Consider the following 26551-nt stretch of genomic DNA (forward strand, 5'->3'; position numbering starts at 1 on the left):
GCATGCACACTTCTTCAGATACACTGAAACAGAAGTCACCAGATCCTTAAATATAGTGGGGGAGTGGGGAGGGGTTTTCCACACTTATCAGCCTATCACCCATTCCCACCACCCTTCTGAGTAATACCCCTCCCCACTCCCCCACTATATTTAAGGATCTGGTGACTTCTGTTTCAGTGTATCTGAAGAAGTGTGCATGCACACGAAAGCTCATACCAGCAACTAACTCAGTTGGTCTCTAAGGTGCTACTAGAAAGAATTTTCCATTTTACAGAGGCCGAGATGGAGTGAGTTGGCCACAGCCGGGCAGCGACTTTAAAGTTTATGTCAGAGCTGAACGAAGACCAGTGAGACTAAATTCCGGCATTCAAACTTGGCAAGACCAAATGCAAATCTCTGTCGCACCTTTTCCGAAGGTCACTATCTCCAGTCGGCCAGTTCTTCCTGAAAGCAAAGTTATTAATTTCTGACTTGTGGGGTATCCCAGGGCCTTCCAGATAAACTGCTCTTCCCTGTTAAATTGCATTGGTTCAGGCGACAGATTTGCCTCTTTGGGTGAGTTGGGTGTTCCAGCATCACTGAAATTTTTATAAATGTTTAAGGTGCAGGAATCTTTCCGAGAGACCGAGCTGCTGGTCCTGCGCATAATTATATTGCTGAAAAGCACCTGCAAAGCAGCAACCCTCCATCATTGCTAATGATTCCTGAAACCAAAGATCAGTATGTTTCCTCACCAATGCCTTCCTTCCGGCAATCAGACCACGGGCAATTTAACAGAAGAAGGAAGACGTTGGCTTGCCTGAATGTTTGTTTCTAGTGCAGAAGAGGTTTTATAGGGCTGGAGGGCCAGGAAATGTTAACATTCAGGTGGCTGTTGATGATGGTGCTTTCTTGGCAAGAAGGGTCCTCTTAGCCCAAACGACATATGGCAAGAAACCTATGAGGTCCTGGCTCAGAGAATGACCAAAGCAAAATTATATGGCCAACTCATTAAGGGCAGAACTGCACCTGCTTCCATGGGCATAGCCAGAATTTTTGTTGTGAGGAGCAGGGCTTTTTTAGGGGGGGGCAGAACCAATGTGATTGGTCAGTTAGTTAAGTATTTCTATTATTCTACTTGATGGGGGGGCAGTTGTTGTCCCCCCCCCGGCTCCCCTTGGTTACGCCCATGCCTGCTTCCAAACCCATTTGCCGAAGGCCATGAGAAATGGGCACAAGAGAACCCATGGCAGTAAAGAATGGAAAGAGGGGTGATCCTGATTCTCCTGAGAGTTGGGGAGCTCACCTTCCACCATTGATGCTTCCTTCCACTCCAAGGCTCTCACCTCTAGGTCTAATTTGCCCTTTGGATGCCTGGACCACTCTAGAAGCTAAAAGGCCCAGCCAAAGTTCTCCTTCACAATGGGCCGTTTGACCCTGTGCCAAATCCACCTCTGTGGGGTTTGTTGTGTTTTATTTTAAAGTTACTTGGGACTTCCAAGTCTGAATCGGAGGCTTTCGTTTGTTTCCTAGGAGTATGGCAAATGCTCTCCCAGAATTTCCTGGAAGCTAATTGAGGAGGGGATGCAACGGAAAGGCAGGACAAGAGACAGTGGAAGCTGTGGAGGAGAAAGACCCAGAGTGAGGAACACTTCTCCTTGGATTGGGGTAGCTTGATAATTTAATTTATATGCCACCCGTCTGACTGGGTTGCCCCAGCCTTTCTGGGCGGCTGCCAACAAAATATTAAAACACAGAAAAATCTCAAACATTAAAAACCTCTCTGTAAGCATGTGATGATATCACCCCTTTCAGACTGGTTTATGGGAATGGGTAAGTACCTCAGAATTAAGGAGCTTACATACAGCTGTCTCCTGTTAAGGCTTCAAGGCTGGTGTCACAAGGTAATTGGGTGGCAGAGTTAAACACCTATGGTCTAAGCCCCCATAAAACCTGGATTGGTGGGAGCTCTCAGCAGCCAGCCAGCCAGCCAGCCAAGGTCAGTGTCTATTTGGGCTTTTGACAGCATCCTGTTCCTTTCCTCCGCCTACTGAGATTTCAGTGTAAGCCTTTATGTTCATTAGCTGGATAAGTTACTGTTGGTTGTTTTCTTAAGTTCTGAGCTATTTTAATCTGTGCAATTGTTTGGAGCTTTTCTCTCTCATTTTAGTAAAATCTGTGTATGATTTTATGAAATTGGGTCCTGAACCCTTTGATTTTGACCACGTTTTTCGGAGCAAGGGTCACCCACCACAAAGCAGATGTCCCAGCATTGATGGATTACTGCAATGAACTCTACGTGCGGCTACCCTTGGAGTTGGTTGGAGGCTGGAGATGATGTAGAACAAGGCAGCTAGATGGCTTGTGGGGCAGTGGTGTTGGCAAACAACCAGTAGCATATGGACCCGCTGCTTGCCGCACTTTCGCTGGCTGCCAATCTCCTACTGGGCCAAGTTCAAGATGCATTAACATCAAAAGCTCAGAACCAGGTTACTTGAGAGACCGCCTTATCCCTTATACACCCAAAGATCCCTGCGGCTGGAGGTAATGTCCCTCCTGCAAATATCTCAGAAGGCTGCTCTGCAGAAACTTGGAGCAGGGCTTTCAGTGTGGCTGCCCATGTTCTAGTGAACAGCATTCCCGTGGAGTTATGGCAAGAAAGTGGGTTTCTGGAAACAGTGGGATACATTTTTGTTCCCAGCTGGATAAACGTGTCCTTTCTGTGAGTGATTATTTTATATTGTTTTAGTTTAGTTTTCGTCCTCTTGGCTGGGGAGTTTTCAACTGTTTTTTGCTGCTTCTATTGTACATCAGGACGCGGGTGGCGCTGTGGTCTAAACCACTGAGCTTAGGGCTTGCCGATCAGAAGGTCGGCGGTTCGAATCCCTGGGACGGGGTGAGCTCCCATTGTTCGGTCCCTGCTCCTGCCCACCTAGCAGTTCGAAAGCACGTCAAAGTGCAAGTAGATAAATAGGTACCGCTCCAGTGGGAAGGTAAACGGCATGTCCGTGTGCTGCTCTGGTTCGCCAGAAGCGGCTTAGTTATGCTGGCCACATGACCCGGAAGCTGTACGCTGGCTCCCTCGGCCAGTAAAGCGAGATGAGCACCGCAACCCCAGAGTCATCTGCGACTGGACCTAGTGGTCAGGGGTCCCTTTACCTTTACCTATTGTACATCCCCTTGAAATGATTGCATAGAAGGCAATTAATAGATTAAGGAGAAGGAGCGTTTCCACAAGGCTTCCGTGCACAACATTGATGCCCTTAGTTTCTTTTCCTCAAATCCGTGCTCCCAGCTCCCGTCAAGAGAGGGTTTTTTTTGGCTTGGCAGATTCATAAACAGGGCATGCACGCAGAGTACGCGGCAGCCGTTTAGGGCAGCACGTCTCCATTAATGCAGAAACAATTTATCTGCAGAAAAGGGCAGCAGATAGGGCTGGGTGTGTAATTAAGATAATCACTTCTTGGCTTCCGAAATGCTATTAACAGAGCTACTCTCTGAAATTTGCCATAATTGTTCTGCAGCCAGAAATTAGCGCGTTATTGGGCTGATTGTCGGAAGGCGTTAAAGGCAACGACATTCTCTTCCAATAACCATTTAACAAACAAGCTCTACAGGCAGCATGGCTGGGCTTGCCATTCCTCGTCCTTGCGCAGTCTTAAAATGCTGGATTATTTATTTATTTTTGCATGGCAGGGAGTTTGGCAAGGCCAATTTCATTTCCTTCACTGGGACAGTCCTTCCTGGCCCAAAGTGTCTCTCACAGTCTGGTTCTCCTAGAGAGGGGGAAAATCCTCCTCAAACTCAGTCAGTGCAATCTGTTCACTTGCTTTACTTAAACATCCCATCTTGAGAGGAATCTGGCAAACGTCATGCAGGCGTCGCCACATGCAGACACAAAAGCCTTTCAGAGCATATTTTGGGACTGGAAATGCCAGACATCATTCTGCAGAAACAGGAGGAGCAACAGCTTGCAGAGGGAAGGGCCTTACTTTGTAGATTTTGCCTTCTTCTGTACCCACAAGGAACAAATAATCAATCTTCTTGTGAAAGTCAAATGAAGTCCCGCAGCCTGTTTGGAAGGAGAGAGGGGTATAAATAAGAAATAAAAGTTTGTCATGGAACTCTCTCAGGGCTCCATTTTCCCTGGGAGGCTCTAGCTATCCAACCTGTTGTTTAACAAGAGCAATAGCTCCAGATTCACCAGCTGTTTAACTGGGGCAGGGAACCATCACAGCTCCCTTTGGGCGAACTGATGCAGGAGTTATATGGGAATTCCGATAAAGTGAAACAAAGGGGCTGCAGTTTTTGGCTCAGGAAGAAAACATGGTCCTTTTTATCTAGCTGTGCTGAAAAGAGAGGCTTTGCCAAAGCAGAAGAGAGCTGTTGGATCCTGAGGTGTGCACCCATCCTGCATGGGAACCAGCTGCGTGCCTGTTAGCTCCCCACTCCCTTCAACCTCTACCATAACACGGCTAGTTTTGCAAAGGCATCGGTAAGCCTTTAATAATCTATTTCCTGCGGAGGAAACTGCTCTCGGAAGCATCCTGAAAGTCTGAGTGACCAGAGGAAAACGAGCAAAGCGTAACTGTGGAACCAGGTTTCTTTTTGGAAGGGCTAAGAGGGCTTATTGCAAGGAAGCTGCCTCTATCCACACAAACGGTGGAAGCCGATGGAGACTGGCTCCCGAGGGTGGCTGAGGCACTGCCCCATCAACCTCAGCCTGCCCTTGTCCAGCCTCCACCTGCTTTTTTTCATACAACCGGTCCATGGGGATGGGGGACCCTGCCAGTTAGCTTCCTCAGTCTCTGTGCTGGCCCCAAGGGTTTGTCCATGAAGCGAGGTCCAAGTCCAGTCCTGGGTCTAGGGGTCCAAAGGAGGTCAGTCCGGCAGGGAGCAAGGCAGGGAGCAGGTCAAGGTCCAAGGCAGGTTCAGGCACAAGGTTGCAGGTTGAGCACACACTTGCAACTAAGTTGCTCACGCAACTTGGGCTGGGTCTGGCTGGCTTTTATCTGGCCCTATGCTTAGGGCGGTCCCGATCCTCCGATCCTCCGGAGACTCGCCTCTCCTCCGGGCCTGGAGGCGAGCACTCCTCCTGCAGACACTTAACTCCCTTCGCCTCTCTGCCCTGAGCCTCTGTAGCTCAGGAGAGGCTGGTGGGTTACTGGACCCAGGGGCTGCCTCAGCTTCCTCTGAAGAGGCTGGGAGTGGAGCACCTGCAGGCAATGGGTCCTCCCTCCCATCAGGAGCCAGAGCAGACTCTGCTGATGCCTGCACCTGGGGATCCAGCACAGGTGGGGATCCTTCAGGCTCAAGCCCTGGCCCCGGCTCAGCTGGTTCTGGAGGCGGGGAATCCTGTGCAGGCTGGGATCCCTCAGGTTCAGCATCAGAGTCTGACTCCCAGGCCATCACAGTCTCAGTGTTGCCCCTTGTAGTTGCAGTTGGAGATTCTGGCCACTCCATCTCCTGCTGGTCTCTCTGACCAGCCCCAATAGGCATCAACAGAAGCCACTGCTGGCAGAAACTCAACATGGGCAGCTTCTTCTCCGCAGGCCTTCTGATCAAAGGATCACTGTAGAGCTGGGAGGGACCCCGAGGGTCATCTAGTCCAACCCCCTGCAATGCAGGAATATGCCGCTGTCCCATATGGGGATCGAACCTGCAACCTAGGCGTTATCAGCACCACGCTCTAACCCAGTGTTTTTCAACCTTTTTTTGGGCAAAGGCACACTTGTTTCATGAAAAAAATCACGAGGCACACCACCATTAGAAAATGTTAAAAAATGTTTAAAAAATTAACTCTGTGCCTATATTGACTATATATAAAGTAATTTTTCAATTTTTCCCACGGCACACCAGGCAACATCTCGCGGCACACTAGTGTGCCGCGGAACAGTGGTTGAAAAACACTGCTCTAACCAACGGAGCTATCCAGGGTACAAGATGGCTGTCACGTCCCCTCTCCATCTTCTCCTGGATAAGCACACTCGGCTCCCTCAACCGTTCCTCATAAGCAGGCATAGGCAAACTCGGCCCTCCAGATGTTTTTGGCCTACAACTCCCATGATCCCTAGCTAACAGGATCCAGTGGTTAGTCCCAAAACATCTGGAGGGCCGAGTTTGCCTATGCCTGCTCATAAGTCTTGGTTTCCAGACCCTCTCCTGAGGCCAACCCACTCGGGTTACTTCACTGCAGTTTTCTGTGTGTGGTTACTTGGGAGCAAGTCCCACCGAGCTCCGTGGCACTGGCTCCCAAGTAAGCTTGCCCACGACTCCAGCCCTCGGTTCCAGCATCAAACGGGGTCTTTGGGGGGGCGCAGGGAGGAGAGATTTCAGCCCGTACCAAAAGTCTGCAGCTGCAGGCCCTCTGGCCCTTCCACGGTGGTCCCTTCCACAAGAAGCTTGATGATATCTGTATGAACCAGCTCGTTCTGTCAGGGAAAGGAGAAAGAGATCAGAACAATTGCCGGCACCGGCGTCGCAACAATGAGGCACTGCTTTGAGACAGAACACTTTGTCAAGGGGGTTCGAAAGAAAAGAAGAGAGAGAGAGAGAGAGAGAGAGAGAGAGAGAGAGAGAGAGGAATCAAACTGCTGAATGTTTCATGGCGGTGGCCGGCAGTTTGCGGGAGCTGGGTCTTAATGAGATGTTTGCAAGTCCAGTGTGTACCCTTGCATCCTATTATAAGCACATCTGGGCTGTTCTCTGAGATCAAGCTCAGGGCAGTTCCATACCCATCAGAAAAGCTTTTCCTCTTGCACAGAAACATGATGGGGGTTGGGTTGGGTTGGGGGGGTGCTCCAGATGTGTCCAGCAGGGACGCTCAGACAAGACAAAGAAAAGAAAAGATGAGAGTTCTTTCCATTTGCCTTCAGGAACACAGGGTCACAGAATCATAGAATTTGAGAGTTGGAAGGGACCCCGGGGGGTCATCTAGTCCAACCCGCTGCAATGCAAAAATCTCAGCTAACAGAGGCTTGGATTCCCACTAGCTCTCCACAAATAGAAGAACTCCTTCCATTCATGGGGGGGTATACAGCAGAGGCTTCCCCTTGAGGACGGGGGGGCATGTTAGTTGTTATTTTTGCTGGTGTCCCCTTCTTTGTGCAGCCCCCTGCACCACCTCCTGATGCTTCATTCTTTTCGTGTGATTGGTGGGCTACTTAAAAATGAGGCTGCAGTCTAAATTGAATTTTAAATTGTATTTTAATCTGTATTTTAATGAATTGTTTTATGTTTTTGTTGCGATTTTATTGGTGTTAGCCGCCCTGAGCTCAGTTTGGTGGGGAAAGGGCGGGGTATAAATAAAAATTTATTATTATTATTATTATTATTATTATTATTATTATTATTATTATTATTATGCTCCAGGGGCCCCAATCCTCTGGAGCAGATGTTTTCGGAGTACAGGGGCGCCAGCGGGGAAGGAGAGATGGACGAAAATGCTGCCAGCAACCTTCCAAAGGCAGCAGCACTCAGCTAGCAAAACTCTGCTCACGGGGCACCTCCACCAGTGAAACCTAGAATATAAGAGAAGATCCTTCTAGACAGTGCTGTCAAGTATCCCGTTTCCCCCAGGAAACTCCCTTATTTGAAGCTGTTTCCCACTGCCATCTCTTATTTTTTATATCCCTTTAATTTCCCGTTTTTCAAAGGAAGCAGCTCCTCTCCTTCCCCCTGCTGGCCAGGGACTGGGAAGACCTCGCCTCCTTGCAGCCTCAAAGCAAGCGGGAGCCATTTCCCACGCTTACAGGGGGGCGTATTTGGCCCCCTGCATCAGCCCCTATCAGCTGCTGCCGAGCCCCTCAGCTAGACAATAGGGTTAGCTGGGGGGGAGGGGAGCCTGGCTGCCTTTGAAAACGGGCGGCTGATGCTTTGAAACGTTACAATAAGCAAAGTTAACATGATCCTTTCCCCTTCCATTGCTCAGCGCCGGCTGCGGCAGCAACCGACAGCTGCCTCCTCCTCCTCCTCCTCTCGGTTTCCAGAGAGAGAGAGAGAGACAGAGAGAGAGAGAGAGAGAGAGCTGGCTGGGGGGGGGGAGAACTTTTGCCTTCCTTTCCTCCCTCCCCTTAAACCCCTCTCCTGCATCGTTAGCCACCTCCTTCTCCACACACCCCAAGCGAGTTCCACAGTTTAACCATGTGCTGTGTGCAGAAGGACTTCCTTTTATGCATGGGTAGGCAAACTGAGGGCCAAAACCGGCCCAATCGCCTTCTAAATCCGGCCCACGGACGGTCCGGGAACCAGCATGTTTTTAAATGAGTAGAATGTGTCCTTTTACACTGGTGCCTCGCAAGACGAAATTAATTTGTTCTGCGAGTGCTGTCGTCTAGCGAAAATTTCGTCTTGCAAAGCACGGACAAGGGAAACGCGGTTTGACAAAATAAAAAAGCGAAAATTTTTCGTCTTGCGAGTCGCACCCATAGGGAAATTCGTCTTGCGAGTCACCCTTTCGTTAGCGAATGCCTTTTGTCTGGCGAGTTTTTCGTCTAGCGAGGCATTCGTCTTGCGAGGTACCACTGTATTTAAAATGCATCTCTAGGTTATTTGTGGGGCCTGCCTGGTGTTTTTACATGAGTACAACATGTGCTTTTATTTAAAATGCATCTCTGGGTTATTTGTGGGGCCTGCCTGGTGTTTTTACATAAGTAGAACATGTGCTTTTATTTAAAATGCATCTCTGGGTTATTTGTGGGGCCTGCCTGGTGTTCTTACATGAGTAGAACATGTGCTTTTATTTAAAATGCATCTCTGGGTTATTTGTGGGGCCTGCCTGGTGTTTTTACATGAGTAGAACATGTGCTTTTATTTAAAATGCATCTCTGGGTTATTTGTGGGGCATAGGAATTTGTTCTCCCCCCCCCCCACAAGATCTGAGGGACAGTGGACCGGCCCCCTGCTGAAAAAGTTTGCTGACCCCTGCTTTTATGTGTCCTGAATTTTCCCACATTCAGCTTTGCTTAGTTAGGGTACCAGCCACAATTTGGAAGGCATAGCCCTTTTTAGCCAACAAAGGTTTCGCTGTTAATAGAAGTACGGTAATACACAAAATAGACACCAGCGTTTAAGGGCTAGATTTCACTTCCTCCTAGAGAGGTTTGCTGCTACAATTGGAAAAATCAATGCCTGAGCAGCCCTTTCAACTCCAGAATTGCTGCTTTAGCCTATTGTGCTTTGAAAGTTCCCCCTTTCTTCAAAAAAATAGAATAAAAAATAATGGAGTGAATGGGGGAAAGTAGCTTAACATCCTTGGTCTGCACCCCACGAGAAACTCTCAACAAAGCACTGCCAAAGAGCTGAGGTGTCTCACCTCAGGAATAAAGCCCAAAAAAAGGCGCCTGCGTCTCTATTTTTGGAATCTGTTTCAAGAACCTGAATGCCTTTGCACAATGGAGACGTGGAAAGAAGATGAGGCTTTTCACTGAAACCAGAGACCACAGCGTTAGTCAAGGAGTGAGCCAGGAGAGTCAAGTAAAAGGTTTGCCACCCAGATCTATTAAGGTGGTATGTGGCCTTTTGTAAAGAGAGCAATCGGAGACAGTAGTGATTCTGTCTCTTGAGAAATCTCTATGTGGGACAAGAAGCTACAGTTAGAACTTGATATGGAACAACTGATTGGTTCAAAATTGGGAAAGGAGTACGACAAGGCTGTATATTGTCTCCCTGCTTATTTAACTTATATGCAGAATTCATCATGTGAAAGGCTGGGCTGCATGAATCCCAAGCCGGAATTAAGATTGCCGGAAGAAATATCAACAACCTCAGATATGCTGATGACACAACCTTGATGGCAGAAAGTGAGGAGGAATTAATGAACCTTTTAGTGAGGGTGAAAGAGGAGAGCGCAAAATATGGTCTGCAGCTCAACATCAAAAAAACTAAGTTCATGGCCACTGGTCCCATCACCTCCTGGCAAATAAAAGGGGAAGAAATGGAGGCAGCGAGAGATTTTACTTTCTTGGGCTCCATGATCACTGCAGATGGTGACAGCAGCCACGAAATTAAAAGACGCCTGCTTCTTGGGAGAAAAGCAATGACAAACCTAGACAGCATCTTAAAAAGCAGAGACATCACCTTGCCGACAAAGGTCCGTATAGTTAAAGCTATGGTTTTCCCAGTAGTGATGTATGGAAGTGAGAGCTGGACCATAAAGAAGGCTGATCGCCAAAGAATTGATGCTTTTGAATTATGGTGCTGGAGGAGACTCTTGAGAGTCCCATGGACATCAAGAAGATCAAACCTATCCATCCTTGAAGAAATCAGCCCGGAGTGCTCACTGGGAGGGCAGATCCTGAAGCTGAGGCTCCAAGACTTTGGCCACCTCATGAGAAGAGAAGACTCCCTGGAAAAGACGCTGATGTTGGGAAACATGGAGGGCACAAGGAGAAGGGGACGACAGAGGACGAGATGGTTGGACAGTGTTCTCGAAGATACCAACATGAGTCTGGCCAAACTGCGGGAGGCTGTGGAAGACAGGAGTGCCTGGCGTGCTCTGGTCCATGGGGTCACGAAGAGTCAGACACGACTAAACAACAACAACAGTGACTCTGAATACCAGTTTTTGGAAGCCACAAGAGGGGAGAGTGTAATTGTCCTTGGGTCCTGCTTCTCCCACTTGGGGCAACTGCATGGCCACCATGAGAACAGAATATTGGACTCCTCTTTTGTTCTTATGAGCGCAGCTCAGGGCCGTCTTAAAGGGATCGGCCGCCGTGGCGCGACGATCCCTCGGCGTCCCCGGCATGCCGCCTCTCCGCCCGTCACCTTCCCGCGCTGGCCGCCCCTCGGGAGGGGGAAGGAGCAAGTGGGGGATGAGGGGCGTGGTGCTGGAGCAGTGCAGGGCTTTGCGCGCCCTTCCCAGCGCTCCAGCTGGGGCTCCGGAGGGCGGCCGGCTTGTAGCTCGCCCACCAGCGCACGAGCACCCGCCCGCCCGTGGGGGCGGGTTGGGGTGTGGGCGCCTGGTATGCCGGCGGGCTCGCGGGGGTGCCCCGGCGCAGCGCGCCACCCAGCCCCTATGACGAGACGGCCCTGGCGCAGCTAGCAGTGCAACTGACTCCCTAAAGTTTGGGGGCAGCCACATTGAACACCTGAATAGTCCTGCAGAGAAGCATTTGGACTTATGAAGCAGATCAGGAAAGGGGCCTGTGTGCTCCTACCAAGGGTCACAAGGGAGTAGACTCAAGGTTCAATGAACAAGCAAGGAACTGGATGCCAGTTTGTTTCCAGTCCCATTTCAAGGGGCTCGTGGCAGAGTTGAAGCCCAGAACAACTTAGGTCCCAAGTATCTGAAAGACCACTTATTGTCCTACAGAACCTCTCAGGTGTTAAGATCAGCAGGGTGATAGGCCCTCTTGTTAGGTCTGCCGTCCTCAGAATTGTTGGGAATGGAAGACCAGGCGAGGGGAGTCTCTGTGGCAGCCCCAAAATTGTGAAACTCCCCACCCACAGAGGTGCACCTGACATCTTCACTGTATAGCTTTCATCACTAATAATAAATAAGTAAATAATTCTATATTTATACCCCGCCCATCTGGCAGGGTTTCCCCAGCCACTCTGGGCAGCTCCCAGCAGAATAGTAAAAACACAATAAAAAATCAAGCATTAAAAACTTCACTAAAAAAGGCTGCCTTCAGATGTGTTCTTCAGATGCTGAAGATGAACTTCTTTGCACACAAACCTGGCCTTTTCAGTTACAATATTTTGTATTTATACTGTTCTGTACTGGCTGGAATGGATTGACTTGCTTTTATAATTGTAACTCTTTAATATCTTTGTATAACTGAATACAATACTGTTGTAACCATCCCGGGACCTGATGGTTTAAGGCAAGGAAGGAAAGAAGGAAGGAAGGAAGGAAGGAAGGAAGGAAGGAAGGAAGGACAATAAAAATACTCGTGGCCCAGCCAAGAATATGGAAGCCAAGTGGGGCTTGAGCTACACATTCAGCAGAGTGGAAGAATTAAAGAGCTCTTAGCAGTGCATAATCCAACAGGCCAGGATCTCACCACAGCTACCAGATAAATCCTGAAAGGGGGCAGGGACTGGTTCAGTGCCTTACTGTTCTCAATTTTGTCAACTCCTCTTGTTTTGGTTTTTAAATAGGTATGTGCAATTAGGAATGGTGAGGCCTAATGCAGGAAAGACTAAGTTCCTTCTTTCATAACAGCAGCATCCCCAAAACACCACACATAGCAGGATATTAAACAGGGGCAGGAGTGATAAGCTGACACCATGCTGTGCCTCATCGCACAAGACCAGAAAGGGCTTACCTTAACCAGAGTCCAGGACACAATGCGCCCATCAGAAGAGACGGAGAAGAAGTTCAAGTTGTTATCCATGTCATCTTTCTGCCACTTGACCTGGGAAAGAGAAACACAAAGATTTTCCAGCAAACGAGAGTCGGTTGAAAAGGTTTTATTTGGAATTTACCGAAAGATGCTAAACTCTGTTCTCTCTCCATTCATCCAGTTAATCCACAGTGCAACTGCTGCCACTCCCACCCTCCAGAGAAGCCCTAACATTTCACCTTGGTTTGCCTTTCTGCTTAGAAAGACTTATTCTGCTAGGCTGGTTGGGTGCAGGGTGAGTCCAACACTCCATTTAGAAGGAATTTGTGCAGAAAAAAACTTGGTGGAGCATGCCACCAAGAGCCACCACAGAGCTTGGGTTTCTAATACCAGTTTGCAAACTTCCATGTGGGAAAATGGATTATGTTGTCTCCATTTAAGCAAACTGTATACATTATTATTATTATTATTAAACCTTTTAATGAGGGTGAAAGAGGAGAGCGCAAAATATGGCCTGAAGCTCAACATCAAAAAAACTAAGATCATGGCCACTGGTCCCATCACCTCCTGGCAAATAGAAGGGGAAGAAATGGAGGCAGTGAGAGATTTCACTTTCTTGGGTTCCATGATCACTGCAGATGGTGACAGCAGTCACGAAATAAGAAGATGCCTGCTTCTTGGGAGAAAAGCAATGACAAACCTAGACAGCATCTTAAAAAGCAAAGACATCACCTTGCCAACAAAGGTCCGTATAGTTAAAGCTATGGTTTTCCCAGTAGTAATGTACGGAAGTGAGAGCTGGACCATCAGCCCTGAGTGCTCACTAGAAGGACAGATCCTGAAGTTGAGGCTCCAGTACTTTGGCCACCACATGAGAAGAGAAGACTCCCTAGAAAAGACCCTGATGCTGGGAAAGATGGAGGGCACAAGGAGAAGGGGATGACAGAGGATGAGATGGTTGGACAGTGTTCTCGAAGCTACTAACATGAGTTTGGCGAAACTGCGAGAGGCAGTGAAGGATAGGCGTGCCTGGCGTGCTCTGGTCCATGGGGTCATGAAGAGTTGGACACGACTGAACGACTGAATAACAACAAATACATTATGTAGATCAAGGCAGTTGTCTAAAGGGTGCAACCAGATACTCATTTACCTGGCAGCAAGTCCTCCAAATTCCTAGTTTTCTCCCACCTTACGTCTAAAGCGGGGCAGACACGAAGTTACTGCCTCATTTTGCACAACTCTTTGGCTGCTTCAGCAAGGGGAACAGAAATCCACTCTGCGTGTAGAAATCCACTCTGTACCACCCATGTAGAAACCCGGAGAGATTGATTTGCCTTTCGGATTTTGACAGTTCAGAAGAGGGCAGTTGGAGGAGGATAAATGCTTGGAGGTCTGTAAGATAAATCTCAGCTTGAATCAAATGCCTCATAATTGATCTAATTTCCAGAAGAGATGGCCCGGCTTGCAAAGTGTCTGCCTGGGCCTAACGATGCATCTATCTATCAGCCAGGCCAGCCATTTCCCAATAACATTCTGCACTGCGTGAAGGTGGCATTTGTCTCTGTCGAAGCCGTTCCGTAGATATAGATCCCCGTTAGCATCGCCTGATGTAAATGAGCCCCATCAGCCGAGAGCCTAGTGCATACTTCTTGTGTGACAATCTATTCATACCATATCAGATCTCCCCCAAAATAAAACTGCAGGCTGAATGGTGGATTTCTGAGCACCAGGCTCCTCTCTCCACTGATTCTGCTCTTAAAGCAGTGCATGCCACTGCATGCCAAGGACCCATGACCCCCGATGCAATGAAATAACCAGACAGGACAAAGAGTATATCTTGGGTCAAATAGGCTACAACTTTATTGATTACAAATTTGAAAGGTTTGGAATAGGCACGTGCTACTGTGGGTTAAACCACAGAGCCTAGGGCTTGCCGATCAGAAGATCGGCGGTTCGAATCCCCGTGACACGGTGAGCTCCTGTTGCTTGGTCCCAGCTCCTGCCAACCTAGCAGTTCGAAAGCACGTCAAGTGCAAGTAGATAAATAGGTACCGCTCTGGTCAGAAGCGGCTTGGTCATGCTGGCCACATGACTCGGAAGCTGTACACCGGCTCCCTCGGCCAGTAAAGCAAGATGAGCACCGCACCCCCAGAGTCATCCGTGACTGGGCCTAATGGTCAGGGGACCCTTTACCCTTTTGTTGTTGTTCAGTCGTTCTGTCGTGTCCGACTCTTCGTGACCCCATGGACCAGAGCACGCCAGGCACGCCTATCCTTCACCGCCTCCCGCAGTTTGGCCAAACTCATGTTAGTAGCTTCGAGAATACTTTACCCTTTACACCATTTGAATTCCAGCCTGCCTCCTGGGAGTGTTTCTAAGGCCAACCCAACTCTGGGGGGATACTATGACCTACATCAAATAGGGGCACCCCCTGGGGGGGTCCACATTGGAGTTTTATGGCCTGGCTGACAGACAGACGCCACTCCTCCCGGACCACTTTAACGGGATACACATTTCCCACAGAGGGGCAGTTGGACTTCAACTCATATCAGCCCCAACTGATCTCTGGATACTGCAGTGGTCCAGCTCGTGACAGGGAGCCATCCAGGAGACAGCCGTCAAGCCTGTGTGATGTATCTGAAATGTCTTAATCATGGCTCTGGTCTAGAAGAGGGGTAGCCAATGTGTTGCCTTGGAAATGTGGCCCATTTTAAGGCAGTGATGCTAACCGACAAAGCCTCAAACAAGTTGAGATCAGTGCGTCTGTCGGAGCGTTGATGCCCTTACCAGCCTGCCCAAACCTGAAGGTCAGCTGGGGGCGGGGGACAGAAGGGGTGGTGGTGACCAACCCCACCCATTAATAGGATTCCTTTCTCTTGGAGACATGGGTGGCGCTATGCCCATAATGAGCTTCTGTCGCTTACTCCTAATGGAGCTGTTCATCCAGGCTGGTAGTGGCTTGGAGCACATTCACCACAACAGCCCTGTGAAGCAGGTTCGGCTGAGAGCGAGTGACAGGCTCAAGGTCACCCAGCGAGCTTCATGGCCAAGTGCATACCCTCCCCCATTTCTCCGATGAAAAGAGGGTCACCCGATTCCATACTCGCCAACATTTTCCCGATGAAAATAGGGACGCCCTAAGGAAAAGCAGGGCATTCTGGGATCAAATCAGAAACCAGGGCGGCTTCTGTAAATCTGGGACTGTCCCTGGAAAATAGGGACACTTGGAGGGTCTGCAAGTGGGGACTTGAATCCTGACCTCCCAGGTTCTCGTCTGACACTCTAACTGCTATGCCACACTGGCTCTCAGATATTTAATGCGCTTAATGCATTTGCTGTACAGACGGCACTCGGGGAAGGGCCTGAAAATATGAAGGTGCAGGCAGGGTATGTATTTCTACGCAGTAAATCTAAATCAGAGCACAAGCTCTAAAAAATAAACAAATTGGGGGATGTGGCTAAAGGTGGGGTGGTGGTACTAATTGGTTGAGGTAAAGGAGGAAGGGGCAGAGCTAAGAAAAAACCAGGGTTTCCTTATGTATTGAGAGCCAGTGTGGTGTAGTGGTTAAGAGCTGTGGACTTCTAATCTGGTGAACCAGGTTTGTGTCCCCGCTCCTCCACATGCAGCTGCTGGGTGACCTTGGGCTAGTCACACTTCTTTGAAGTCTCTCAGCCCCACTCACCTCATAGAAGAAGAAGAAGAAGAAGAAGAAGAAGAGGAGGAGGAGGAGGAGGAGTTTGGATTTGATATCCCACTTTATCACTACCCGAAGGAGTCTCAAAGCGGCTCACATTTTCCTTTCCCTTCTTCTCCCACAACAAACACTCTGTGAGGTGAGTGGGGCTGAGAGACTTCAGAGAAGTGTGACTAGCCCAAGGTCACCCAGCAGCTGCATGTGGAGGAGTGGGGAAGCGAACCCGATTCACCAGATTACAAGTCCACCGCTCTTAACCAGCACACCATACTGGCTCTCACAGAGTGTTTGTTGTGGGGGAGGAAGGGAAAGGAAAATGTGAGCCGCTTTGAGACTCCTTCAGGTAGTGATAAAGTGGGATATCAAATCTAAACTCTTCTTCTTCTCTTCCTTAATCATGATTCCTGCATTGCAGGGGTTGGACTAGATGGCCCTAGGTTTTCTGCACCACAGAGAACCCTGTAGGCAAATTTGGATAGGGAGATCTAGGGATTGCCATGTGGCCAGTGGGCAACCATCTTTCCCTGCTCAAGGACGGGAAAAGGCCAGTACGTAAATCCTCTTTTCAAGGAGTAGCATGTATTGGCATGCAATATTGCACAATATCGGCCCATTTAGAGGAGACATGATATGTGGGGGCTTCCACCTCCCATTGAAATGCACATGGGCACTCAGTCCCATCATCCTTCGCTACAAAGAGCTGGTATTATCACCCTCTTTATCTTCTGATAAGTGGCAGAACTCAAACATTTGCATTTAAAAGGAAGCCTTGATAGCTTTTTTAGTAAAAAAAAAAGGGGGGGGAGAATAACACTGGAGAGATCTTGGGTTTCCTTTTTAATATAAACCAAAGCTATTTATCGGTATCATTCCATCAAGCCTTATTCACAGCCCCAAGTCCTATTTATTTCTCAAAAGGAATCCATTGAAGTCTAATCTGTTGCCGTGAATGAAACAGTCACAGTATGGTTACACTTGAGAGAAGGCAAGCCTGGCTGGGAAAAGCTAGATTTGGAAAAGGAGAGTTCATTTTTGAAAAAGAAGCTGCGAACAAGCTTCTTGGTGGCTCTGGCACATATTGTGCTGCAGGTCCAAACTTTGGGATGGGATGGATTTGGAAAAGTTGGGGGGGGGGTGTCCTTAGGATCTACCTAGCCGAAGATTCATGTTGCTGGATGGAATTGCATCTCAGAGGTGTTGGCACCTGACTTTGGAATACCCTCAGTAAAGAGGTCTGACTAGCACCTGCATTTACAAACTTTTCAACATCAGTTAAATACATTTTTTTCTTATTTCCCTGGGCATTTTAAATGGTCACATTGTTGTTGTTGTTCAGTCGTTCAGTCGTGTCCGACTCTTCGTGACCCCATGGACCAGAGCACGCCAGGCACGCCTATCCTTCACTGCCTCTCGCAGTTTGGCCAAACTCATGTTAGTAGCTTCGAGAACACTGTCCAACCATCTCATCCTCTGTCGTCCCCTTCTCCTTGTGCCCTCCATCTTTCCCAACACCAGGGTCTTTTCTAGGGAGTCTTCTCTTCTCATGTGGTGGCCAAAGTACTGGAGCCTCAACTTCAGGATCTGTCCTTCTAGTGAGCACTCAGGGCTGATTTCTTTGAGAATGGATAGGTTTGATCTTCTTGCAGTTCATGGGACTCTCAAGAGTCTCCTCCAGCACCATAATTCAAAAGCATCAATTCTTTGGTGATCAGCCTTCTTTATGGTCCTGCTCTCATTTCCATACATCACTACTAGGAAAACCATAGCTTTAACTATACGGACCTTTGTCGGCAAGGTGATGTCTCTGCTTTTTAAGATGCTGTCTAGGTTTGTCATTGCTTTTCTCCCAAGAAGCAGGCGTCTTCTAATTTCATGACTGCTGTCACCATCTGCAGTGATCATGGAACCCAAGAAAGTGAAATCTCTCACTGCCTCCATTTCTTCCCCTTCTATTTGCCAGGAGGTGATGGGACCAGTGGCCGTGATCTTAGTTTTTTTATGTTGAGCTTCAGACCATATTTTGCGCTCTCCTCTTTCACCCTCATTAAAAGGTTCTTTAATTCCTCCTCTCATTTAAAGGTTCTTTAATTCCCCTTCATGGATCACTGCCTTGTCATGGCAAAGGGGCTTGAATTACTCAGGGAAGCTATGGACAGGTCAAGATGGACAGGTCATAGTGGAGAGTTTGGACCAAACGTGATCCACCTGGAGGAGGAACTGGCAAGCCACTCCAGTATCCCTGCCAAGAAAACTGCATGGACAAAGACAACAGGCAATGGTCACATTACAGTAATTTGTTTCATTGGTTCCCCTCCTTCTCGGTTCTGTTGTTTGGATTCAAGTTGTTTTTAGAGTATTGTATGTGAACAATTTCTATTGATGCCTGTTGCACACAGCTCCAGAATCGATGTGGATGGAGGAGAGTGTATAAATATTTTGAATAAATAAAATAATGGAGGCCCTTTGTAACCAGCGAACAAAAAGATGATACATCTAATTACACCAACGTAAGCCTGTTATCGGTGAGTCAAGAGTGTGGGAAGAGTCGCTTTGCTGCATGAAGAGATACCTTACCTGGCTTCAGGGCAGGGAAAGGTAGGGCAGGATCTGTCCCCTGCCATCACCTGCAGGAGTTCAGGGTTCAGAGAGGAAGTCCCATTAGCCTGCTTTGCTGCTAGCATGCAGTGGGACTTGTGCTTCCAAAATGGATTTAGAATATGTTCCATTGCCTTTTGCTTTTTTAGTTTCATTGCTGTTCTTATTGTTCTAGTGTTCAGTGTTATATTTTATTGACTGCACACTCCCCTGACGTCTCTGCAGCAGAAAGGTGGTTAGCAGACAGTTATGAATGAATGAATGAATGAGGGAAAGGCCACAGACAAGCACCCCCCTGCCGCAGATATATCAGCCACAATGAGGAGGCCAGGGCAGCCACTCTCAGGAGAAGGAGCTGGAGCCCTGAATATAAGCCCCAGAAGGCGATGAGATATTCACCAAGAAGACAAGAAAGACAGGCCAAGTAACTCAACTCCTTTTCACCTGGCAAATTTAGCTATTTTATTTTCCTGAAATACTCTTTAACATTCTTCTTCCAGTTAGAAAAAAACTGCTCTGAGCTCAAAGCAGCCAGCAAAATGTACTTCATAAGACGTGATCAGTTTGGTGCCCAGCAGGTAAACAAGCATCAGAAGAATGTAAGAAGAGCTCTGCTGGATCAGGCCAACGGCCCACCTAGTCCAGCATCCTCTTCTCACAGTGGCCAACCAGATGCCCCGCAAGGAGGATCCGGACACCAGAGCCCTCTCCCCTCCGGCGGTTTCCAGCAACTGGAATTTGGAGGCATTGCTGCCACCCATGGTGAAGGCATTCTGTCTAGTAGCCATCAGTAGCCCTCTCCTCTGCCATGAATTTGAATAATCCTCTTTTAAAGCCTTCCAAGTGGGTCATCACTGTTTCCCGAAGGAAGAAGAAGAAGAAGAAGAAGAAGAAGAAGAAGAAGAAGAAGAAGAAGAAGAAGAAGAAGAAGAAGAAGAAGTTTGGATTTGATATCCCGCTTTATCACTAGCCGAAGGAGTCTCAAAATGGCTCACATTCTCCTTCCCCTTCCTCCCCTACAACAAACACTCTGTGAGGTGAGTGGGGCTGAGAGACTTCAGAGAAGTGTGACTAGCCCAAGGTCACCCAGCAGCTGCATGGGGAGGAGCGGGGAAGCGAACCCGGTTCACCAGATTACGAGTCTACCACTCTCAACCACTACACCACACTACATAGGACTAATGCCAGTATAGCACTCTCCAATGTCAGAGACCACTGTAAGGAGAATTGATCAGTAAATTGGTCAGGTTCCATCAAACGGCACTCTTAGATATTTCAATTACTTGCGATTTTGCATGTTGCGCATTGTAACATTGGACGCTTAGCTTATACTGAGTCAGACTCTTGGTCCATTGACTTCAGCAATGTCTACACTGGCTGACAGTAGCTCACCCAAGGTCTCTCTTCCATCACTACCTGGAGTTCCCAGAGATTGAACCTGGGACTTTCTGCATGCAAAGCAGATGTTTTACCACCGAGCTGTGACTCTGGATTTGGATTTGATATCCCGCTTTATCACTACCTGAAGGAGTCTCAAAGCGGCTAACATTGTTCCTTTTCCTTCTTCCCCCACAACAAACACTCTGTGAGGTGAGTGGGGCTGAGAGACTTCAGAGAAGTGTGACTAGCCCAAGGTCACCCAGCAGCTGCATGGGGAGGAGCGGGGAAGCGAACCCGGCTCACCAGATTAGAAGTCCACAGCTCTTAACCACTACACCACACTGGCTCTCAATACATAAGGAAACCTTGGTTTTTTCTTAGCTCTGCCCCTTCCTACCACTCTTAACCACTACACCACACTGGAGCGAATTCCATAATTAAACTATGTAAAATTGCGCTTTCTCTTATCTATCCTGAATCTTCCAATTCAGTGTTAGAAGTTGGGGACATCCAATAAGCTGAGCAAAGAGAAGAGAGAGGTGCAGGGAAGGATCAAGGCTCAGATGCAAGGGACCTCCACTTCATGCCTGAGGACCCAGGGTTCAACCGTGGTGTAGCAAGAGGTATGAAAAGGCATGAGAAGCTGAAGGCACTGCCCATGCAATGAACATCCTGGGCTAGATGGACTTGGCACAGCCTGTTCTAGTCGAAGGCTGCTTCCCATGTTCCAGGGAAGTCTTGAGAATCTGGCAAAGGGGTGGTGTGTGATTCCATAAAAGATGGTTAGTGTAGTATCTTAAAAAAACAGAGACATCACCTTGCCAACAAAGGTCTGTATAGTTAAAGCTATGGTTTTCCCAGTAGTGATGCATGGAAGTGAGAGCTGGACCATAAAGAAGGCTAATCGCCAAAGAATTGATGCTTTTGAATTATGGTGCTGGAGGAGACTCTTGAGAGTCCCATGGACAGCAAGAAGATCAAACCTATCCATTCTCAAGGAAATCAACCCTGAGTGCTCACTGGAAGGACAGATCCTGAAGCTGAGACTCCAATACTTTGGCCACCTCATGAGAAGAGAAGACTCCCTGGAAAAGACCCTGGTGTTGGGAAAGATGGAGGGCGCAAGGAGAAGGGGACGACAGAGGAGGAGATGGTTGGACAGTGTTCTCGAAGCTACCAACATGAGTCTGACCAAACTGCAGGAGGCTGTGGGAGACAGGAGTGCCTGGTGTGCTCTGGCCCATGGGGTCACGAAGAGTCGGACACGATTAAATGACTAAACAACAAATAGTACTGTGATTGACCAAGTTGGTGGTCCTGCCCCCTGGGGGGCAGGGAGCTCACCTTCAGGGGGAGCCACGAGGCAAGTGGGAGGCAGGGGGAAGCTGGAGGTGTAAACGACTATCAGGCTTTGCAAAGCTGGTATCACTAGAACAAGTTCATCAATGTTGTTGAATTAATTAAGCTAAATAGTTTAAAGTGGATTTTGAATCAGTAATCAGTTGTTACTGTTTCAGATTTTATGATTATCTTCCGTAGTGGGTTGTGCAAAGTGCTATTTTGAATAATAATTTTTCATAGGGTAGGGGGCGCCGGGGATGAGTTTATAGAACCAAGGGGAAGGAAGCCGAAAAAGTTTGGGAACCACTGGCATAGAAAACCCTAAAACTTTCAAAAGTGAAGGGGAAGGTGTTCTGAGAGCACCTCCACTGTGAAGAAAACAGTGAGTGTGTGGATTAAAGTCCTGCTTTCGAAACATGGTAAATTGCATGAACATATCAAAGGCAGAGCTGACGGCAGGACACAAAGTCCTTTGATTCCTCCCCTTTGGCAGATTAACCCACCTGTCCACAGGAAGACCAAACAGCAAAGTGGGTCACACAGTTGGATGCAAAATGGTACTGGCGTGTGTATGTGCAAAATAAAAAAGGCCTTCCATCTGCTTAACTTGCTCTCCAGTCACCCATTTACACGGGGTGCCATTAATTAATATTTTTTTCTTTTTTCTTCTTGGTAGGCATGGTGCTCGCTCAGATCTGACACCCTAAGACTCTTTTTGTAAAGTGTGCCAATGTTTGCAGAGTCATTTCATGTTGATCGTGCTTTTCCAAATGGTGAATTCCACCACCGAGAGGAGGCGGAATGCGCAAGCAAGGTGATGAACCATTGGGCTTTGGAATAATCGGAACCAAGGCAAAATCAGGACCCTGGACAAGGCCCAAGGGGCCGATCCAGATTTTAGCAGACTTAAGACCACGGTTTCCGGTCCTAAATCACTCAGCATGTTGCTGAACTACGGAACTCACTTCCGCAGGAGGCAGTGATGGCCACCAACTTGGATGGACTTTAAAAAGGACTAGACAAGTTCATGGAGAAGGCTACAGATAACTCCCAGATATGGGGGTAATATGCCTCTGAACATGAGTTGCTGTGGGTCGCAAGGGGGCAGAGTGCACCCAGATTCTAAGAACACCCTGCAGTCCTTGGAGATACACAAGGATGCTGGGTGCTGTTGCTCACCCTTGAATCTAGTCTTCCTGGGTTTTAAAGGGCACATTTCAATGGTCTTTTATCTGTTATCTTTTCAGTTGCTAGCTTGCGGTTTTAATTCATTGTTTAGAATTGCATTTACTGTACCGGCATTCTTAATTGCGCAGCTACTTTCCCGCAAAAGGTGCCACAGACATTTGAAAGAGAGATAGGTGTGTGCTTATATGCATCTACTTCCAGATTCCCCCATCCCGGTGTTCCATGTGAGAGATGTTGTGGCGTCTATTATCTATTACCAAAGCAGTAACAACAATGGGTTTATTCATTCACAATAGTGCCATCAATATGCACAGAGTGTTGCAGGAAAACGTAAGCAGCAACAGCAGCAACAACAGAAAGGTCCCTGGCCCAAGAGGATTCCAACATCTATTTTGACAACAGGAAAGATGACAGGGTGAAGAAGAGAAAGGGAGAGGTGAGGGGGGGGCAAGGGAGGAATGTGAGCAGTTGCGTATTCTTGAGGATTGTTTCCATTGGGGGTGTAGACTATTGGGGGGGGTGGAGCAATGAAGCCAGCATCATCTGGGCTTGTGGGGGATACTCAAGTGGTGGTGTGGAGGCCCTCGGTGACATGCTCAAAGGCCGCCTTCTCTCTCTCTCTCTTTTTATTAAAGATTTTCTTGGTTTACAAAGTGTGTGTAATGTCTCTCGTATTTTTCCATAAAACATTTTTACAGATCAATTTTAGTTATTGAGACATTAGGGAGAGAGGGTGGGGGAAGGAAGTGGGTGGGATGAGTGGGAGGGTGGGGTGGGGAGATGATGTTTCTATTTTCCTTAATATATGTAGGATTTGGTATCAGTGTCGCTTGTGTTGTTTGCTTGTGTTTCTTTGGCGGTGAGAGGTTGCGATTGGCATAGGGTTTGATTGTTCATTTGTGGTTGGCTGTGGTGGTCCCAGAACTGGATCTACTAAACATCTTCCAAGACAATAATGCCCACTTACAACACAAGGAACTCATAATCCATCTACTCTCAGCAACCAGAAACATCATAACCAGACACTGGAAAGACCTGTCAGGAGTCAACATGGACCAATGGTACCAAGTAGTATGGGAAACAGCCCTACTAGAAAAATTAAACAGCAACCTAAAACTAGCACGGGGACAAACAGAAGAAGACACCTTCACCCCTGTATGGTCCCCCTTCATCGCACACACAGCCCAACAAGACAATGACAAAAATCTACCGACAGCATACAAATCAATATGGCTAACCTGATCCAAAACACCCACCCACCCCACTCACACAGGAAACCAAAGGCCGCCTTCTCTTGATTGTTTCTCGTGTTTGAAGGCTAAGCCATGCTACAGAAAACAGATCCGAAAGCCAAGCTCCGCCGCTGCCTTGCCTCAGATTACCCCGAGCCACCCCACGGAGCCCAGCACAGGGCTTGCGAAGGCAGCAACGACACAGAGCAGCTTTCTTTCTAGACAAGTAATCCGGGGACACGTTCAGCACCAGGCAAGAAGCCGTCTGCAGACCTGAAGGTCTCCGTGCCTGGAGAGCAGTTTAGAAATAAGCGAGAGCATTAATCACACGCAAACAGAAGACCCAGGAGAAGCAGCGCCTGCAGCCTCAGAAGAGCACAATGGCTTTGTCCCTGAGTTTCAGAGACTGCTGGGGAATATCCAAGCAACTCCAGTGTTTGGGAGGGTTTGCAGGTCTGGTCCGGTGCTTTGCATGTCCCAATTGCGGCAGGGGAAGGTCTCCAACAGCCTTCCTCTACCTGGTGATTCCCAGGTGCTTTGAACTACAACTCCCATCAGCCCCTGCCAGGACACACTCTTGCCAGGGCACACTCCACAGCTGGCTTATTCAGAATAGGGCACTTCAACGTGTACGAAAAAATGTACTGCAATGTCAACCTTAAGTTCATTTTTACCTCCCCACCAACATGCAACAGCTTTTGTGTGGATTAGGCTCAACGAGACCACCACATGAAAACAGCACACATTTTAAAGTGATCCTAATAATTCAACACATGCAAGACCCCCATATCTCAGAACTGATTTCCTGTTCTCATATTCTACAAGCCTATTGAACATAGTAACACTGTTGGGCCACTGTTGGCGGTCATAATTCTGGTGGTTCAATAGCATGATTTATTGTATTTGTATCTTAATATACATTTATTATTATTATTATTATTATTATTATTATTATTATTATTTAGTTTTATTCTTTTTAAACCTTCTGTATGTTGCAAATTATCAGTAGCAGTAGTATTTTTATATACTGTATTTTAATGTAAATACATGCTTTGGTAGACACTGTTCCTCAATATTTTATTAATGTGTGTGTGTATTTTCCTGCAGTTGATATCAGCATGATGGTCAAAACAACAACGAAAAGAAAAACCAGACCACCACCACTGTTGTGACCTGTCCTGCTCGCCCGGCACCCCAGGTGCTCCCTGGGAATGTTTTTAGACTAATCCTCACCCCATTTACCTGGGAGTAAGACCCAAAGCATTTAATAGGGGTTACTTCTTACATGGTGGTTAGGATTTCCCCTGTAAGTTATTGCTAAATGTAGCTATTTTAACTTGGCAGCTGCCATCGTGAATCAAGATTACGGCACCCGTGTTTTCTGTGACACTTCAGAACATGTGATGCTCTGTAAAAGCAACGAGGGGAAGCAGAGATGCTTTCTGCCCATGCAGAGCCTTTCAACGTGTGGTCTCTCCTCCTAGCTTCTCCATCGCTTCCCCTTCTACCCCTGAAGTGAACACGACCCAAGCCCTGCGTGTTTTTGCTTTGTCAGAAACAAAGGCGAGTCACAGAGGCCCTTTGTCTGGCTGCGGGTTTTAATGCGATCATTAAAATGCCAGGCATCAGAGGAGACACGGCTACCCAACTGGCAGCAGGTTATTGATGGCACTCCTTGCCCCCTTCTCAAAGAGCGCTCTTAGTGCTGCACCGTTTCAGGAAGACTTGTTTTCAGAAAAGAGGGTGCGGGAGAGGAAGAAAGGAAAGGGACAGAGATATATGCTGAACGATATTCAATAGCTGGGAAGATTTATGTATGTTAATGACATGCAGATGTCTTTTAAAACGATGCTGAGAACGTCTTGGTGAGACACTGCGATTTATCTGGGGATCAAGCCAGTTTTCAGAAAGGGCAAGGGAACTACTGTCAGGAAATGTCCTACTCACAAGTAGAACCCTGGCAGAGACACATGCCCAACTGGCATGTTCCCTCCCTCCTGGGTGATCGTTCGGGAGCTTCAAAAGCATTATTCAGCCCGAACATCACAGCAACTGATGACAGAAGACATCAGCACACTAATGGATCTGCAGAGGTTTGCTCAGCTTGCGTGACAGACCACAGCAACTCAGCATTTAGGCTAATCTACTTTATTTACATACAAATACACACAGAGCACTGTAACATGGCTCCCCCCCCCCCAGCATCAGACAGCAAAGAGAAAGAACAAAGGACAACAGTCCCACTTCAGGGAACACAGTAAGACAAACAGCCTGTCTACGTCACATCCCATTCCTGTGGAATCAAAACACACACCCAGTCATGTGATAGACAACAAACCCACGACTGCACATGGGGAATGAATCTCCAACAGCTACCCGACTCACCTGCCACACAGGGTCGGTGTGCTTGCCAGACTTGGCGGTGCTCTTGTAGCCAGGCTGGGAGCTGGGGGGCTTCTTCAGGTTGTAGATGGCCACATTGCCATCGTAGAAACCCACCACAATAAGGTAGGGGTGGTCCACATGGATGTCGAGGCACATGATGCCGCTCTCGCTGTTGAAGATGTACTCCGGGAAAGAGGGGTTCTTCAAGCTGTACAGCAGGAGCATCCCTCGGCTCTGCTTCACAAAGTCGTCTGGGCAAGAGAGAGAGAAAGGCATCAATTGGCTTGGAGCATCAAGGAACCGCCTCTCCAAAGGCCCACCTCAGCTAGCGGCCATCACCACCCGCAGCTCCTGGCAGGGAAATCTGTGAGTTGCTGGTGTGGATGGCCTCAACAGGCAGCCCTGATGGGGAGCAGGGGGACAACCAAGACCCTTCAGGGATTAAATTTGCTTTAAAGGGATTTAT

The 26551-nt window shown here is 48.0% G+C and overlaps 1 protein-coding gene across 1 annotated transcript in view; it reads right to left on the reverse strand.

Moving 5' to 3' along the window:
• DNAI1 (dynein axonemal intermediate chain 1) overlaps window positions 1–26551 on the reverse strand; it is a 148408-nt gene that overhangs the window by 62542 nt on the left and 59315 nt on the right. Inside the window, exons 13-16 of the mRNA XM_033164582.1 lie at window positions 26086–26336; window positions 12252–12341; window positions 6323–6410; window positions 3972–4051 (exon numbers count right to left, since the gene is read on the reverse strand). Coding sequence (XP_033020473.1) covers window positions 3972–4051; window positions 6323–6410; window positions 12252–12341; window positions 26086–26336 — 509 coding nt within the window. The remainder of the gene's footprint in view (window positions 1–3971; window positions 4052–6322; window positions 6411–12251; window positions 12342–26085; window positions 26337–26551) is intronic.

This window comes from Lacerta agilis, chromosome 11, assembly GCF_009819535.1.
Source record: "Lacerta agilis isolate rLacAgi1 chromosome 11, rLacAgi1.pri, whole genome shotgun sequence".
NCBI classification, from domain to species: Eukaryota; Metazoa; Chordata; class Lepidosauria; order Squamata; family Lacertidae; genus Lacerta; species Lacerta agilis.